Below are 16992 nucleotides of genomic sequence, written 5' to 3' on the forward strand. Positions count from 1 at the left end.
TCTTTAAAAAGAAATAATTCTTCCATAATTCTTCTGTGAAATTGTACTGGTCCGCACTTGTAATAATATTTCCAGGATCAAACGTTAATTAATAATACCATTAAAAAGTAGGGGAAATTGAACACAAGATTTAAAAGAGAAAATTTAAAATTTAACAGTGAATTTAAATTTTTTTAATTTAAAATTTATTGTTTGAATATTTTTTTATGAAGAATTTAAATTTTTAAAATTTTAAAATATAATTTTAAACAACTAAAGATGTGAGATTTTAATTTCTTCTTAAAATATGAAAAATTGAAATTCTCTTCTTAATCGAAAAAGACACTTTCCTTAAGCATATGATTCTCCTCTTCAAGAAACACCGTCTGAGCTTGCCGGTAGAATTGTACCCGCCAATCACGGGAGCCGTCCTTGTCCATCATACAATAGAGGTGTTGGTTGACGTGGAGGGCTTGTGTCATGTCTTGCGTCGTTAAATACTCCTCTGACTCCCCAAGTCGCATTTTTACTCTCATATTTTTAATTTTTTTTTATCCAAACACTATTTTGAAAATAAAAAAATTTCAATTGAAGTATTTAAAATTTTTAAAATTTAAAATTTCAAAAAATTTTAAACCCAAACTTCATAACTTTTGGCTTGCTTTTAGAAAAAAAGAAAAAGCTAGTATAATGAATCGTGGATTAAAAAAAATTATAAAAATGAAAATATGTTAAGCTAACGGCACGTAGATTACCTCTATGACTCGATTCGTTAGATTTACCTATAAGATATAAGATTTTCGGAGCTGTATGATAAATGATAACTAATTCTGTTTCTTATTTTGATATTCACTTGAGTTGTTTGTTGGTGTCAAAGTTTCAAACGCGTCAAAGTTAAAAAGGGAAAGATAAGAAAATAGTACTGATAGTAATAGGCAAAGGCAGAGGAAAGGGAACAATTGGAGTGCACGAAAATCATTAGCCACAGCCCTAACCCCCCCGACGCCTTCCATCGCATCGCCTCCTAAAACACCACACATCAAAACGACCGTGTTTCGGAGCAATCAATGTAAAATCTATGGACAATAACGACGAATCTTTATTCTCTCTCCGTCGTTGTTTGTTGCATCATTAATAGTAGATGCCAATGGATCCGAATCCGCAAGCCTCCGTGGAGTCCGACCCGGACCCGCTTCGCGTGAAGAGGAAGACCCTTGAGGCCGTGCTCTTGCAGTGTCAGAGAGCTCTCGAATTGATTAACGCTACTTCTTCTACTGCTGCTGACGTGGACGAAGAGGATTGCGAGATTGAAGGTGAAGCCACTGCTTCAGCTGATCCCGATGCCGACGAGGTAACTTTATTCCTCTTTCCGTTTTTAGGGTTTCCATTGGTACGGAATTTCAATTTTCTTCACTGTGTTGTGTTGCTAGGGAGTCTTTAATTGATCTCCAATGCTTAGGTGGTAGTGCTTGTTTAAAAAAATTAGTTTTATTCGTATTTTGAAAATACTTTGATACAGTTCCTCAGGTGCTTTTGGTGTTGTTTTTCAATCATAAAATCAGAGTTTTACTTCGGTAATTTGTGTTGATCTTTAATGCAAACCTTTATTACGTGGTTACCGATACCTCTAATTCTTGATTGGAGAACAGCACCAAAAACACTTAATAAAGAACTGCATCTATGTTTTACCCACAAATTTGTTCATTGGGTTAAAGAAGTGGCATATTTTTTATTTCAAGTTTGGAACCGAGTAGAGTACTCCCTTAATAATATGGAGATAAAATTTGGCTGATTATCATTTCTGACACCACAGCTCATGTGCCTGAATGCAGTTATGTGATCTGCTGAAATCTAGAGTTGAATGCCCGGCCTTTCTTCAACAGTTGGAGTGTGCTCAGGCTTCAGTTTCACAGAATATAGATGGTATCTTCTGCAATGTGAAATGGTTTTTGGCAGCTTGATGATTTCAAGTAATCAGTGTTTTCCCTATTTGTTTCAAATTTAGAATGATAATAAAAGAAAAATGTTCTTGGTTGTGGCAGAAGAAGGTAATTCCTGGGATATGGTTAGCAAAAATGATCTCTGGGAAGGTGAACGTGCTGACTCAGAGCAAGAAGATTATGTCCTTGTTAGACAAGAAGATATAGTGGAGGGCATTGCATGTTTCATGGCTGCATATTTGCTATCCTTAAAGCAGACTAAGGTATGTGATATGTATGCGCTTGTTGTTCAGTTGGCTCTATACTGTATGTAGATGTTATATTTGCCCCTTATGCATAGTTGAACTCATCGTGATATCATTTGAATGATATTCTTGTGCAATAATTTATAAACCATGAGAATCCAAATTTTTGGCTTCAAATTTCAAAGTATCATCTTACATGCTATAAGAACCAGCTGTCTCCTGCTTTCTGCTATTCACCTTACTCATAGGTCCCATGTTGACTGGACCTTTTGCTTTCTTGTTTCTGATTATACCTCCAAATATGCTTCTCCATCAAGGTGCAAATTCCAATTGGGGAAAATGTTTTGTATGTTTCTTGAGAGGTTTTAGGAAATTTTCTTCCCCAATCATCTTTTAAGTTGTTTTTTATGTATATGTTGCCATCCATGTTGTGTAGAAACTTGTACAAATCATGGCCAGTTAATTATGTGAAGTGGAAACAGAAAGCATTTATAATTCTTAGATTTGAAATTTTGAATACAGTGAGGATGTATATCCTATGAAATATTTAATAGTATATTTATATATGTAAAATATACTGCATAATACGTAACTATTCCTAAAGTCACAATTCATAAATATAATCACTAAAAACCTTATTATCATTTCCCCAGATCTAACTATGCTAAAAGTAAAATTTAGAAAAATGTATTTGTAAAATACTTCTTGTGAAATAAACATGGAAGGCTTATTTTTTCTCTAAAATAATTTCAATGAAGCTAAAATAGGCAGGCTTCTCAAGCTGGTTTTGAAAATTTGAAATCCAATTTGAATCTGTTGCAACCTGACTGAGAAACCACCATTTTCTGTCCTCTGAATCACAAAGTCACAATTCATTCATAAATTGTCAAATCACACCAATTTGAACTATACTAATTGCAATTTTTTTTTACTTTTCTGAATTGGTATGTATTCAGCTGTCTTAGGCTCTTATAGCACAGATTGGCTACATATCAGCATGACTATTTCTGACAGTTCAGAAAAAGGGCCAAAATTATAGGTGTACCTACATCACCCAAGTAATTTGTATGATGCTAAAATTGGCATTGGATCTGACTATGCTATTTAAACAATCAGGACTTTCTGGCACGTTTAACATATTTTTCTTTCCTTGTGTCCTACATTTAATATTTATATTAAAATAAGTACTAAATTAAATATAGGGAGTGTTATTTACCAATATATACTCCATTATCCTAGTTGATGGATACTCAGCTGCCTAGTTTTTTTTTTTTAATCTTTTAGCAGTACTGTGGTCTGCTTTGTCAATTCAATTTTACTTTATTTTGGTTGCAATAAATGCTCTATGTTTTTGTTGTGGTTTGCATGAACTGATGTTTCGCCATTTATTTCTAGTCACTTAACTATTTGAGAATAGTAATATACCACTACTATTTCTTTGCAAAATTATACTGGAAACTTCTGGATTTAATATTTAGTGATGAACTTTAAGTTTATATAATGTGCATTTTCTCTACAAGGATGTCCGTCCACTTTGTTCTGTTAAATGTCAGGAAATAAGTAGTTTCATGTTGCAACTCACTATAATGTTGAAAAATGGAGGACGGAGAGGAGAGATAAGTTTTATGCCGGGATTGCATTGTTGGACTTAATATTATTGGTATCATATGTTTCCCCTTCCTTTATGCCTTTATGGGCATCATGTTGCAGTCCTGTTCGTTTGTTATATGGATAAAGTTTCTTCTTACAAGGAAATGCTCTAGAAGTCTCCATCATTCAATTTACATGCCTTTTCCATAGTCTGCTTCTCTGTAGCCCTTCTCATTCATCTTTAGGATAACAATCACTTGCACTGTGTAACAAGGAATGCCTTTTTCTTCTTTGGTTGTGAATAATGTTGTTTTTTGGTTGTGAATAATGTTGTTTTATGAATTCTATCTATGATCAGTTGCAGCAAACATATTCTACTTAATGCATTTGAAATTTCTGTTCCTCTCTAATTGATTTCTTTGCTCTTTGTAGGATTTGACCCCTATCCAACTCCAGAGTGGTGAGTTTTGCATTCTTCCTATAGCATGATGCCTTACCTTTGTTATTCTTCTGTATATTTGAGTGATAAACAAGAAATAACTCTTTATCATCTACCTTTTCATTCCAGATATTTTTTTTATGATCTTATTGAGACAAGTTCATTGTAAGTTAGCTAAAACAATAGGAAAGAATTTCTAACTAATTTTGGTTTGTTCCATTAGCGCTTAGCAAGACATTCTCAGTGAAAAAGAAAAAGGGAAAGCTACGAAAGGCTTGGGATGGGAGCAAAGTTATTTATAATGTTGCATCGTGGGGGGCTACGGCCATAGGGTAAGTGGTTATTCCAACCCCCACTTTTATAATTAAGGAACTTATTATTGCATTCACCCTTAGCATAACTTGCATTAATTATGTGATATATCTTGCCCATGGATTTGTTTGTTGCCTGATAGCATATGTTTAATAGTCTCATGTGATGGCCTAATGGATACTGATACCTTGCGTGTCATCTTGTTAGTTGTACAGCATAACAAAAGAAAGTCATTCCCAGTTAATTTCACCCTCTTTCATTAAGCTACTAATAGTTTCATTTTAATTTACCACTTGCATTCGACATTGTTGACAGGATATATCAAAACCCTGTTATTCTCGGGGCTGCAACTAAAGCATTCTGGACTTCATGTCATGTTATATCAAAGCTTCTCTGATTTGCCCGTGCAGCTTGCGGCTTGTAGCAAAGTTGTGATGTAGTAATTTAACTCTTGTTCCCCTGCTTGTGCTGCAATTTAGCTTGGCGTCCCATGCCATGATCGTCTTTGATTTAAAATTCAATTTCTTTGCACCACAGATCAATTGATTTTAACACTGTTTGACATTGTAAATATTACTACTCAAATGATTCCGAGTGCAATTCAAAACTCAAGCCTTAAACATAATCTCCCTCCACGTCTGAGAACTAAACTTTAATTTGCCTTGGTGTTTCTTTCATTTTTTGTTTTTGTTTCACAATATCTTATTTTCTTTTCTCACTTATTTTTTATTTGACCCTCACCCACGCTCCAAACTTATTTGTGCTTAACTTCTTTGAACTGATGCAACACTGGTACGTAGTTATCAGGCAATTTCTACCGTGAACTCATGTAAGATGTGGTTCATGGGTGAGGCGGGAGTTTTAAGCAGTTGGATATCATTCATCATAATTGAACGGTCAGATTATAAACCGGTAATCTATATGAATTAAGAATAATATTTTGTATTGAATGGTCCTTTTTAACCTTGGGACATAAGAGGAATTGTCTATACAAAGCAAAAGTCCATCGCCCCCTTAGCGATATTTGTGATGCTGCCAAGAATGCAACGAAAAGCTGTTGTGGTTATACGACAAGAATGGGATGTTTTCTTTTGATGTCCATTTTTACTTAATCCATTTTATCCCTTAATTAATCAATAAATTATCAATATCTCATGTGTACACAAACTCATCTGCTTTGGATTCATCGTGGGTTAACATTAAGTTACAAATTCTTCTGCAAACGACTTTCAAGTTTTCAATTCTCAAATAAAAAATCCACCAGTTTCTGAAGACTTCCTAAATCTGCTACTATGCACGATAATACATTTCATTCTTTGCGTGAAACTGTTCTCTTCTCTCACTCACACCCTCTTTTTCGTTTCTTTCTGTAAAACTCTCTTTTCCTTAATTTCTTGCTGATGGCGCTTACTTTGTCGTTTTTTTCTTGGTAATAATATTGCATATTTTTCTTAATTTGGTCTGATGGAGCCACTGCACATGAAGGGAGTTTGCTGCTACTGATGAACATGATACCAGTAAGCCATCAGCCATTAGCCATCTGTGTATGAAAATAATGCAGCTAAATACATCGCCCCTCTAAATGTGACATTTGAAATTGATTTTTTTTGCTGATTTTTATTTGATAATTTTTTTACTTAATGTAGTTCTGTTGTTCTTTCTAGGAGGAGCATTGCATAACTAATATGTGACTGTCAGGTGCCCATTTGTTCTCTCTTAATGCATTCTTTTCAAATGTTAAAAGCTTCAACCATCGAACTACATTCACTGACTAATTGTTTTTGCTTTGATGTTTCTGCTGCCACCATTCGTCGAAGCAATTGAGCACAGCAAACTAAAAAATGTAATCTTCACAAGTTTTTTTTTCGCACTTTTTTTCATTTGTTTTGTATATCAATGAAAAAATGTGTCTCATCACTTTTTTAGTTCTCTTCATTGTTTTATTGTATTTCTTTTTCTTTTTCTCTTTTCATCATTTTTATTTGTTCTTTGTTTATTATAGGGTGTTCTATACTACTATTTTGTTTCTTTTATTTTATATTGACTAATTTTGTGTTTAATTTTTTTATAACAAATTCATTATTATTAAAGAAAAATCAAAATTGAACAACACCGCATGATGCAAACTATCATGATAGATACAAAGAATGTTTATAGCAAAATACCAGATAACATCCTTGACCAAAAATAACACACCATATATAATAGGATTATATGGTCATTTATCATCTTCCATCGTACGCTTGAAACCTAAGTTGATGATATGCAAAAATAGACATGTGGACTTGAAAACTACTCTGATAAATAATATAACAAATTTTGTGTTTAATAATTTAGATTTTCTCTTTTGTTCATATGCAATGTTCATTTTTTTCCTTTTATTTGTTTTCCTTCCTTATGCTATTTCTATATATTAGAAATGGACCTATTTGACTATCTCAAGTTAAAACATTATAGTAACTAATATATTTTAACTTGCACCAAAATACACGTACCGTGTTCCTGTTTCTATACATTTTATTGCTTCAAATGTTCTTTTCTCAACTAAATTAGTTATTTTTTAAAAATAAAAAACTGTTATCTCTTTGTATTTAATTCGGTAATTTTTTTAAAATAAAAATGCTATCTCTTTATTTTTATATCAGTTATTTGAAAAAAATGCCATTTTTTGTTTTTAATTCAGTAGAGACGAAAAAAGTGTAGTGGAAACAGAGAATTTATTTTAAAGATTTAATAATAAAAGAATAGTGAGTTGAAATTTTAAAATTAAAAAATTGAAAGTTTTTAAATAATGGTATTTTGGAATTTTAAAAATAAACTAAAATAATCAGTTTTCAAATAATAGTGGTTTATTGAAAAAAAAACGAGAATAAAATAACGAGCTAATTTGAAATTTTAAAATTAAAAAAAAGGGTAGTTTTTAAATAATAATTGATTATTTTTTGATTTAATATTTATTTAATTTTTGTAGTAGTAGTTCATATTTCTAATTTTATGTATAAAATTAATAATAAATATTTTTAAATTTATTATTTATTAAATAATTATTTTTTAATATTTAATATTTGAATAATTATGTAAAAAAAAAAAAAGATTCTGACTCCCTTTGATCGACACCTGGTCCGGTGTGTCGGGCACATTAAGATGGTATTTTCATGACCATCACAATCGCTGTTGCTGGTTGTTACCAAATGTTGCATTTATTTATATGGCCATAAAAACGGAATGGTGCTTTTGCGATTGTAGAATGTGAATCCTGTTAGTGGAAAATTGAAGGGTAGAGATGCGGCATTGCAAAGCTATGCTTTCTCATATTGTATAATTTGTTGTTTATTATATTAAAAAGCACAAGCAGTGCAGATATAAAAAAACAAATCAGCCCATTAAAAAATACCGTGTTTTAACAAATACATGTACCCATTCTTGTACTCATTCCCATGACTATGTGGATAATCCACATCCTATGCGCATACATATAAAATATAAAAAAAAAATTATGCAAAATGTATTTGAAATTTTAGTTTAGTAAAAATATAAATTAATATACAAAATGTATAATCATCCAAAACTTTTAAAATACAAGGATTAAAAATTAAATTTAATTGATGAAAGATATAATTACAATTTTAACATATATCTATACATTTAACGTTGATAAAAAAGTTTGAGTGTTAACTAAAATAATTTTAAAAATAAAAGAAATTTGACTGAATAATCAATTAAAATCTTACTATACTAATCTTTATTCTAATTTATAGTTTGTAGTAAATTAATTTTTTTTATTTGGATAATCAATTAAAAAATCTAAAAAGAAGGGAAATATAGTTCGCAACAAATCGTACGGGTCTAAATTAAGGCTAATATGACGATTTAATTTATTCACAAAAAAATTGTAATTTAATTTTTATATAATTAAGACAGTTAAGTTTAACATAATTAGAGCCTTATAAGTAGTTGAATGACCATTTGTTAATTAATTATGATATGTAATTTGTTCATTAATTATTATAAGTACCAAAAAAAATGTTTAATATCATATATTAGTAAAAAAACTATACATTTACAAGTATTTAAGAATACATATAAAACATGGAAAATACATATTTAATTGATGAGCAAGGTAACAATTATGAATGTAAAATTTGTAAGAGAAGAGCACGGAAAACAAATGAACATTCTCAGTATAGGTTGGTATGAGTTTCTCGTCACAATAACTATAAATCATTCTTAACATATAATTAAGAAAATATTTATATATTTAAAATGTCTTATAAAAATATTAGTAAATAATGTTTACTTAAGCATGACATATGACACAGGTGGTACACTTTAATTTAATACAGGAGCATTTTGACGGACAAAAAATAAATTCAGAAGAATATTATCTATTTAGGGTGTTGAAAACCTATCAAAGCCAAAATGCTTGTCCGTAAGAAAGACATGACAATACTTGAATATTTACCTTTTGTAGATTTCACTCTTCACTGGATGCTAATCATCTCCAAATACACTCTAAGTATTAAACATAAAATAGTCCTGACAAACCATAATTATCTCCTGTTTTTTCATGAGTTCACAACCTAGATTAACAAGTCTCTCAAGTTTTTCGGACTTGACTTCAATAATATCTTCATATTAAAACATAAATACTAATTGAGTCAGAAAATTTAACCCAGTTGATGAAACAGAATGTATGAATTATCATAAATCTTAATTGGACAAATTATGTGAATTGTTGTAAACCTTCCAATTATGTAATTTCAATTCTTACGAAGAAAAAAAAATCTAATGGATATGAAGCATACATATATTATCCCACTTACCATTTCAATATTTGTAGACTCATGGAAGCAATCACGTTTCCACATAATGTCCTCTTCTTTCTCAATCTAAAACATGAATCACATCTAATCAAATTACATTATTCTAGTAATAAGTGCTTATAAAAAATAAATCACTTGCCATTGAAGAAAACTCAAAAACCGGAAACATGGTTTTGCACTTGAGGCAGTTAGGAATATAATTCCTAATTAATTAATTAGTGTGGGCTACATATTATATTTATCATTTATATTATTTATTTATATTTAGGGGGTCAATAGAAGTGATCTAATTTGATAAGTCTATTGGACTATCATCAAAAATTGATACGAGCTTGACAAGCGAAAATCAGTTTGACCCAATAATGAGATCTCTCAAATTAAAACCTAAAGTAAGTTGTGGTCCCCAAGACACTAAATTATAAATTATATTCTCTTCTTCCCATCTGATGAGAAACCTAAGGTCTCAAAAGAAAAAACGGTGATTTGATTGAGGAAGAACATAAAACCAACAGTTCCTCGGACTCATCAATCCTGCTGCTTATTATGGATCTAGTTATTTTTCACAACTCCTTTTGATAATCTAATGTAATTTATTTTCGGTGATTATTGATATTTTATTAAGATCACTAAAATTTCAAACAATTTCTTTTGTTAAATGGTAACATCCCTTATTACTCAAAATAAAATAAAAATTACAGAAGTAGTTAATAATAAATGTTCAGTGGCATTAAAAACAGCAAGATGCAGGTAAAAAAAAATAAGAAAAATATTTAACAAGACAAAGGAAACTCAGTTAAAGATGAGGCAAAATGGATCACAGACAAAAATAAATAAATGGGACTCAGTCCTCCAAGCTCTAAATCTATTCATTATTACGTACCAAACTTTATTGACTAAGTTCCGCTGCTGCTATGAATGGTGGAGCATCCAGACTAGAGATTGCAGCAATGCGACCTATCAAAATTGAATTGGCAGTGGATCTTGCTGAATTGTTTAAATTTTAAAAAATAATTGTGATTTTTTTTTACAAATGCTTTCTTAAGAAGTAAATAAAATTTGTTTTTTAAAAAAATATAAAACTATTTTTTAAAAAATAAAAACAATTTAAACAAACACACTAAAAAATAGAAAATTATCTTATTTTATTTTAAAAAAATGTTTTTTTAACAAATAAATATAAGACCGACGGATGTGACCTTTCTGAACATAGGTCGAGTCCGAGATAAAGAGCAAACGTAACGGTGGAGGCATGTTCAAGTGGTAAATTTTTTTTAAGCCTGATCTTATCCTTCTACTATCTGAGTTAGTTGGTTCTACGCAATTCATCCTTGGGTTTGGTCGTGAATAAATGGAAAAGAAAGGAAGGGAAATTGGATCTGAAAATTCTGTTTGAGAAACTGACCGTGGGATGGGTGAAAACTTGCTTTACTTCGGTCATAGTTTAATTGTTGCAACGAAACTAGCTATTTCTCGGTGAATCTGTTGTATGGGGTTTTCTGTATGTTTCATGCATTCCAGAATAAAGCTAACAGTAGCAGAAAGGATTCGTTGCATTTAATATAAGAGTAGCAGATTTCCCTCTATTTCTCACTGTACCAAAATGGATCCCCTTTTCAGATCATGAGCTACTGCTACTGTTTACACAAAATGCTTTTAATTTTGTTATTGCTTTGCTGCTTGCACCTAAGAGCTGCCCTAATGAAAGCAACCCACCACATGAATAATTTAGGCAGCGAAAGGAACAATTTTATTAATTATATTTACCCACTGGATTCTCCATTTGGTTACACGTAGTTCCAATTCAGAACACCAAAACACTTTCAAGAATTTGTCTTAACAGAAATTTCCACTTTCGTTAATGATGGAGATTCAACATTGAAACCAAATTATTGCAGGCAACTTCTCTTCTGTTGGTCCGTGTATTCAAACACAATTGCAACATTACCAAAACATGAATTCTGGTAGTCGTCTAACTCATGCATACAACCCATCAATGTTACATTCCCCAAGAAAAACCTTGATGCTGCGTGGTGAACCACAGCTGCCTTCGACAATCAATGCTCTGTCATTGGCAGCCATGTGTGCGATAATCTTGTAAATCATTTCGATCTGCATACAAGTGAAAAATGTTATTGAACTTTGATGATTCTTAATAAACAGGGTAGTACACATAATTGAAGAAGAAATAAAGAGGGATAATGTATGTACATCTTCAGGAGCATGGCAACGGTCTGCTACTTCTTCGAGGGTCAATGGTTCTACAGGTTCTTTGCAGCTGAAAACAGAAACATATAAATATTATTTGGTGATAGACTTAACTAAAAATATATATTAGGACGCAAAACACACAGTGAATCCATATTCGAGACAGATATTGATCCTCTGATTATTACCCTAAATAATTGCTAATATTTTCCGTGGGATGCACCTTGCACCACATCATTATTGAAATGACTCCTAGTTAGGATAGCCATTTCCTACTCGTGATAACAAGAGGGGCCTGGCCAACACATCTTAGTGAAAGGAAAATCAAATCCACTGAAAACAACTCTTCTGGACTCACTTTTACAAGTCTCTGACAGCAGAGGCTATACCCGAAATAACCCCAGCTAAGACAAAGAGAAGCTTGGTGCTCTAAAATAAACATTATACCTTGCCTCATTTAGCACTGCCAACACTCGCTTCTGAAGTGCTAGTACTTCACCTGCTGCTTTTTTACCAGCTTCCACACCTAAACAATTATCATCGTTCAGACTTCAGATGTCGATGAATGGTAAAACAAGCTAACATAATATGAGTTCCACATGTAAATTTCAGTATCCTTACTTTAAATTTTATAACAACATTAATCATTGAATCCCGATATAGGTCAGGGTAAAAATTCTAAGTCAGACATTGTAAACATAACTCTATAAAAATAAAGAAAATTCTAAAATGGGCTAAATAAATTATATTTTACCTGGTTGATGATAAGCATTTATGTTGACAAGGGAGGCATAAATTCCTACTGCTCGTTCATAGAGTGCAATAAGAGCACCAACTGTTCTAGGTGTCACTTCTTGTACAGTAACTGTGATGGACTCTCGGTTATTGGCATACAGAGCTGACCTTGTTCCCTATAGAAAGTCCAATTTTAGCATGAAGGGTACAAACAACAACCTAACAACAGTCTTAAATAAAACTATCAAATTCAATAAGAAAATATACTCGATGAGTAGATCAGACCTGTAGCATACCAAACAAGTAGTCACCGCATGTGACACCAGGTTCAAGTTCCCAATCATGACCAGGAGGTCTATCACGTAGCACCTCAATGAATGTTACAAAGAAATTGTGTACACCTTCCCTCAATTGTTGAATATAGCTGCAAGGGGGTAAAGGTTTACTAGACAGTAATCAATAAACTATATTTAAAAAAAAAACTAGTATGAAAACTCACGCATGTTGATCTGTGCTTCCTTTGTTTCCATAGACACTAATTCCTTGATTAACCTATACAATCCAAAAGTTCAAAAGTCAGATTCCGATATATCATTAACTCATGAGGGATTGAAGCATCTCTAAGACTAAACATAATACATGTGATATAGCAGCAAGAAAGATCCATCGTAGTAGGAAAAATAGGATCCATTGTTAACAATGTCTGGTCAAGTTAATCATGTCAGATCTGATGCAAGTGGGCTCCACATGAAAGCATGACAATGTATACAAGACAACAACACAAATCAAGGATTAAAAATGAAAGACCATAGAGTTCCTTAGGCTACTTCCTGGTGCAGGCACAGCTGTAAACTTAATTGAAAGATATCTAAAAATTCACCCAAGAAATGCAGGACAGAGTACAAAAATGTTATTTAGATTTGATGTACAAATAAGAATAAGACATACCCGATTACCATCCAAGTCAAACTCCTTGCCTAGAGATTCCATGACCAGCTGCTGCAAGTATCTACTGAATAATAACAGGCTGTCCTTGTATGGAAGAATAACCATATCCTACAGAATAAGAAGGAAAAGAAAACAATGAGAAATAGTCAAATAAAACAGAAGACAGACGCTAACCGATCATAATTCTCACCTTGGATCCTACACCATCTGTAGCCCAATACCAACATAAAGCCAGCAGAGCTGCAGGGTTATTCCTTAACTGCACAAATGCATATATTACCAGAGAAGTAATTAGTTTCACGCCAATTTCCGTACACTTCAAACCCAAGCACCATATACATGTATTTGTCACATGAAGCATCGATAGTACTTAACATAGGTATGGCATTGGCAAATCATTAAGTAAGAACAAGCTCTAGGTATGGTACAACTCATGCATTGTCATACATGAAAATCCTTCAATTACATGTGCACAACTCTGAAAGTAATAACAACAATAACGGCAACAAAAAAAAAATGAGAAACTGATGCATACCACAGTACTCCTATTAGCCTCATCCATCAATGATGCACCGGCAAGCATTTCTCTAATATCAATGCCCTAAATCAAAGAGCATTATAAGAAAACACAAAATGTCAATGTATAAATAATAAATAGTAAATAATGAATTTACATTTATAGCCACTTACCTGAAGGGCTGCTGGAAGCAGGCCAACTGCAGACATCTCTGACGTTCTACCTCCCACCCAATCAAACATAGGAAATCTAGCTAACCAGCCCTCAATTCTGGCAGTGTTATCCAACAAAGAATTTTCTTGTGTTATAGCAACACCCTGCATTATAGCATGGACATTAGTGACTTGTAACAAATTCCACAAATTGAAACTGACAGCAGACGTGCAAGTGATATGCAGGATCAATAGCATTTGGATTTTTTTTACAGTCAAAACAAAAAATGAATTGATCAAAGTGGCAATTTTCCAGTAAATATTGCTTCTAATTATAAATTAATACTTAAAACCATAATTATCTTACTATCAATAAACAAGGTAGTTTTCCACAACTCTAAAAAAAAGTAGTACAACATAACTCCAGAAGTTTCAAATATTGCTGTACAATGCAAGCAAATCTATGAAAATTATAAAAATAAAAAAAGTATAGGAGACAGAAAATTGAAATTTTGAGAATATTCATACTTGCAAATGCAGATCAATCCAGATATGATTAGTTTTTTCACCCTCGTAAAACTATTACTCACGATTCTAGCACCATAATACTATCTAGTATCTGAAGTTCTGAGTCAAACGTAGTAGTGTATTATAATAAGGGGAAATAAAAATATATAAAAAAGTGAAAACCTGAGATTAAACCTGTTTAGGAAAATCCAAGCCTGCTTCACGAAAGGCCTTCTGCACTTCCAATAAACCATTTCTGGTCTCAGGAGTACCTCCACTCTGAAGATAATAAAAATCACAAGTCAAAAACATGTTCCCTGACTGATTATAGCATCATAATCAAACAAAAAAAAAGCACAATCTCCATGCAGACCTTTGATATCACAATCACAAGTGTTGAAGCTAGCTCAGGCCCAAGTTGTGCAATCTGATGATCAATTCCAGCAGGATCCGTGTTGTCCACAAATCTTATCTGTGGTAGAGAAGTGAAAGAAGACAAAGTCATCACTAAATCCTTGTGAGAAATGAAATAACTGAATTCACCAATTAGGGGCAAATTCCCATGGATTACTTATTCTTGCAATTTAGCATTAGTAATTTCTCAGAAGAAAAATTATTAGATAATATAATCCTCCACTACCGTGTTTGGTTTAACGTTAGGTTGAACGAGTACACATTCACATGCATGTTTTGTGAGAAGTAAGAATTCTTAGCTTTTGATTCAACAACCATTTGGGGGCTTTCCAATGGTAAACCAAACACACACACATCCATAGTCCCAACCAATTTCTATATGTTACGTAATTGAGTTTTTCAATTTACACGGAAGTATTAATAACACTAGACTACATGTCAAGTAAAAATTAGTTGGGATCATGTAATAATTTCTCGAACAATAGAGCTAGATAGATACCTTGAGTGGAGGATTATCAGGTGCCAATGCTTCTGCAACAAACTGTGGTCCAAGAGCAGAACCTCCAATTCCCACAGACAATATTTGAGTAAATCGACCCTCCGGAGACGAAGGAGGCTTAATCTGCCAAAGTACATTCCATCATATTCCCACACACAAATCACCAAAAGAAGGAGAAGTGAACTGAACTGAACTAAACTAACCTTACCACTAACGACGTCGTTAGCGAACTTGCAAACAGCGTCGAGAGTGTTCTCAATCTGCGTTTTAAGGAACGAGTTGGGCGCACGCTTAGGGTCCCTCAGCCAATAGTGTCCCACCATGCGACTCTCATCGGGATTCGCGATCGCGCCCTTCTCCAACTCCTCCATCGCCCGAAACGCCGCTTGGAAACGGGGTTCCATCTCCTTAACGAACTCATCACTGAACCCGACCCGACTCACATCCAAGTAAATCCCAAGTTCCTTGTGCTGGTACAGCCAACCCACGTATCTCCGCCACAGCGCGCGCGGATCCTTCTCCAACCCCTTCTTCACCGCCGCCGCCAACGCTCCGTCGGAAACCTCCCGAGCCACCGCACGGGGCGGCGCGAGGCTGAGGGTCCGATCGGCAAGGCGTGCGGGGAAGGACACGTGGTCTTTGCGGAGAGGGTCGGTCAACGATGGGGATTGGTTTGGGAATTTTTTGAGAGTCGGGGAAGAGGAGCAAATGCCTGAGAGTGATGCCATAGTTTTGTTTTTTGAGATCGCGGTTGAACGTTGAAACCGAGGATTTTACGTTAGGAGCATGATATTTTTCGGAGTTGGGAACAAACAAGTGCTGTGTTGATGCGAATGGTGTGGTGTGGTTTAGTTGAATCTGATGAAGTGGAACTTTGTTTTTTAAGGTGACAGACAGCGTTGGAGAAGAGAGCGGTTTTTGTCTTTGTTGAAGGTTGTTTTCTGGTTCTGTGTGCTGTCTTTCTTTTGTGATATTCACCAGAGTCACGCGCTGATTGGTGGGTGGTGATACTTGTTAGCTGTTAGTTGCTATTGCAATGAAATAAGTCAAATAATAACACCTCTCTCTCTCTGTGTCTGTTGCCCTCCGCAGCAAATTTAAATTTGTTCATGTTGTTTTTATCATAAATAAAATGTTCAGGCTGCAAATATTCAAGGGATTAATTTAACTTATGGCGACTCACTAATTATTATTATGAAGTTATGACGTCAGATGATTTAGATACATGTTTTTTTTATGATAAAAAAATCAGGTGATAATAAACTCATTGTTGTGCAAGTGGGAAAATATAACAGATTTTTTTATAAATTGACTAGTGCTTTTGTTTTTTCTTCTTAAAATTGGTTCACCAAAAAATGACGTCAATTGGAAAATCACGTCTTTGAGTTTGAGGGGCGTGTCTCTGTCAAGGGTGAGAGCAATGGAACCTCTTCAACATGAATCATGTTTAAAAAGATACCTTTATTTGCAATATTCTCTTCTATTTGTGAAATTATCATATTATTCAAAATAGTTTAATCTTTATTGCAAAAATAGGATATATATATATATATATATATATATATATATATATATATATATTTATATATCAAAATTGATCTGATTAGACAGTGTTATACTGTTATCCAAATATAAATCTTGCATGATAAGTTAATTTCTTTTACTGCAGCAGGACCCGGATTAACTT

The 16992-nt window shown here is 33.2% G+C and overlaps 2 protein-coding genes across 2 annotated transcripts; one reads left to right on the plus strand and one right to left on the minus strand.

The window, feature by feature from the left end:
• Positions 1–817: 817 nt before the first annotated feature.
• Positions 818–5155, plus strand: LOC114409195. The gene is made up of 6 exons (XM_028372554.1): positions 818–1330; positions 1812–1902; positions 2022–2182; positions 4187–4214; positions 4417–4525; positions 4821–5155. Exons 1-6 carry the CDS (start codon positions 1121–1123, stop codon positions 4900–4902), a joined length of 681 nt encoding a protein of 226 aa, XP_028228355.1. The 5' UTR covers positions 818–1120; the 3' UTR covers positions 4903–5155.
• A 5897-nt stretch (positions 5156–11052) lies between these two features.
• LOC114409196 (glucose-6-phosphate isomerase 1, chloroplastic-like) lies at positions 11053–16399 on the minus strand. Its single transcript, XM_028372555.1, has 14 exons — positions 15509–16399; positions 15306–15428; positions 14766–14864; positions 14588–14671; positions 13907–14050; positions 13752–13817; positions 13407–13475; positions 13217–13324; positions 12768–12820; positions 12554–12692; positions 12288–12444; positions 11981–12059; positions 11537–11603; positions 11053–11437 (listed from the first exon to the last, which is right to left on the minus strand). Exons 1-14 carry the CDS (start codon positions 16031–16033, stop codon positions 11303–11305), a joined length of 1848 nt encoding a protein of 615 aa, XP_028228356.1. The 5' UTR covers positions 16034–16399; the 3' UTR covers positions 11053–11302.
• Between the last annotated feature and the right edge of the window lie 593 nt (positions 16400–16992).

This window comes from Glycine soja, chromosome 4, assembly GCF_004193775.1.
Source record: "Glycine soja cultivar W05 chromosome 4, ASM419377v2, whole genome shotgun sequence".
Lineage (NCBI taxonomy): Eukaryota > Viridiplantae > Streptophyta > Magnoliopsida > Fabales > Fabaceae > Glycine > Glycine soja.

What these genes read in the sequence shown, in the direction of transcription:
- LOC114409195 (XM_028372554.1), top strand. Translation starts at nt 1,121, where the DNA reads ATGCCAATGGATCCGAATCCGCAAGCCTCCGTGGAGTCCGACCCGGAC. An exon ending in CTGATCCCGATGCCGACGAG is followed by an intron (nt 1,331 to 1,811) that starts GTAACTTTATTC and finishes GCCTGAATGCAG; the next exon opens with TTATGTGATCTGCTGAAATC. An exon ending in TGGGGGGCTACGGCCATAGG is followed by an intron (nt 4,526 to 4,820) that starts GTAAGTGGTTAT and finishes CATTGTTGACAG; the next exon opens with GATATATCAAAACCCTGTTA.
- LOC114409196 (XM_028372555.1), bottom strand. Translation starts at nt 16,033, where the DNA reads ATGGCATCACTCTCAGGCATTTGCTCCTCTTCCCCGACTCTCAAAAAA. An exon ending in TTGTGATTGTGATATCAAAG is followed by an intron (nt 14,672 to 14,765) that starts GTCTGCATGGAG and finishes TATTATCTTCAG; the next exon opens with AGTGGAGGTACTCCTGAGAC. An exon ending in CAGATGGTGTAGGATCCAAG is followed by an intron (nt 13,325 to 13,406) that starts GTGAGAATTATG and finishes CTTATTCTGTAG; the next exon opens with GATATGGTTATTCTTCCATA.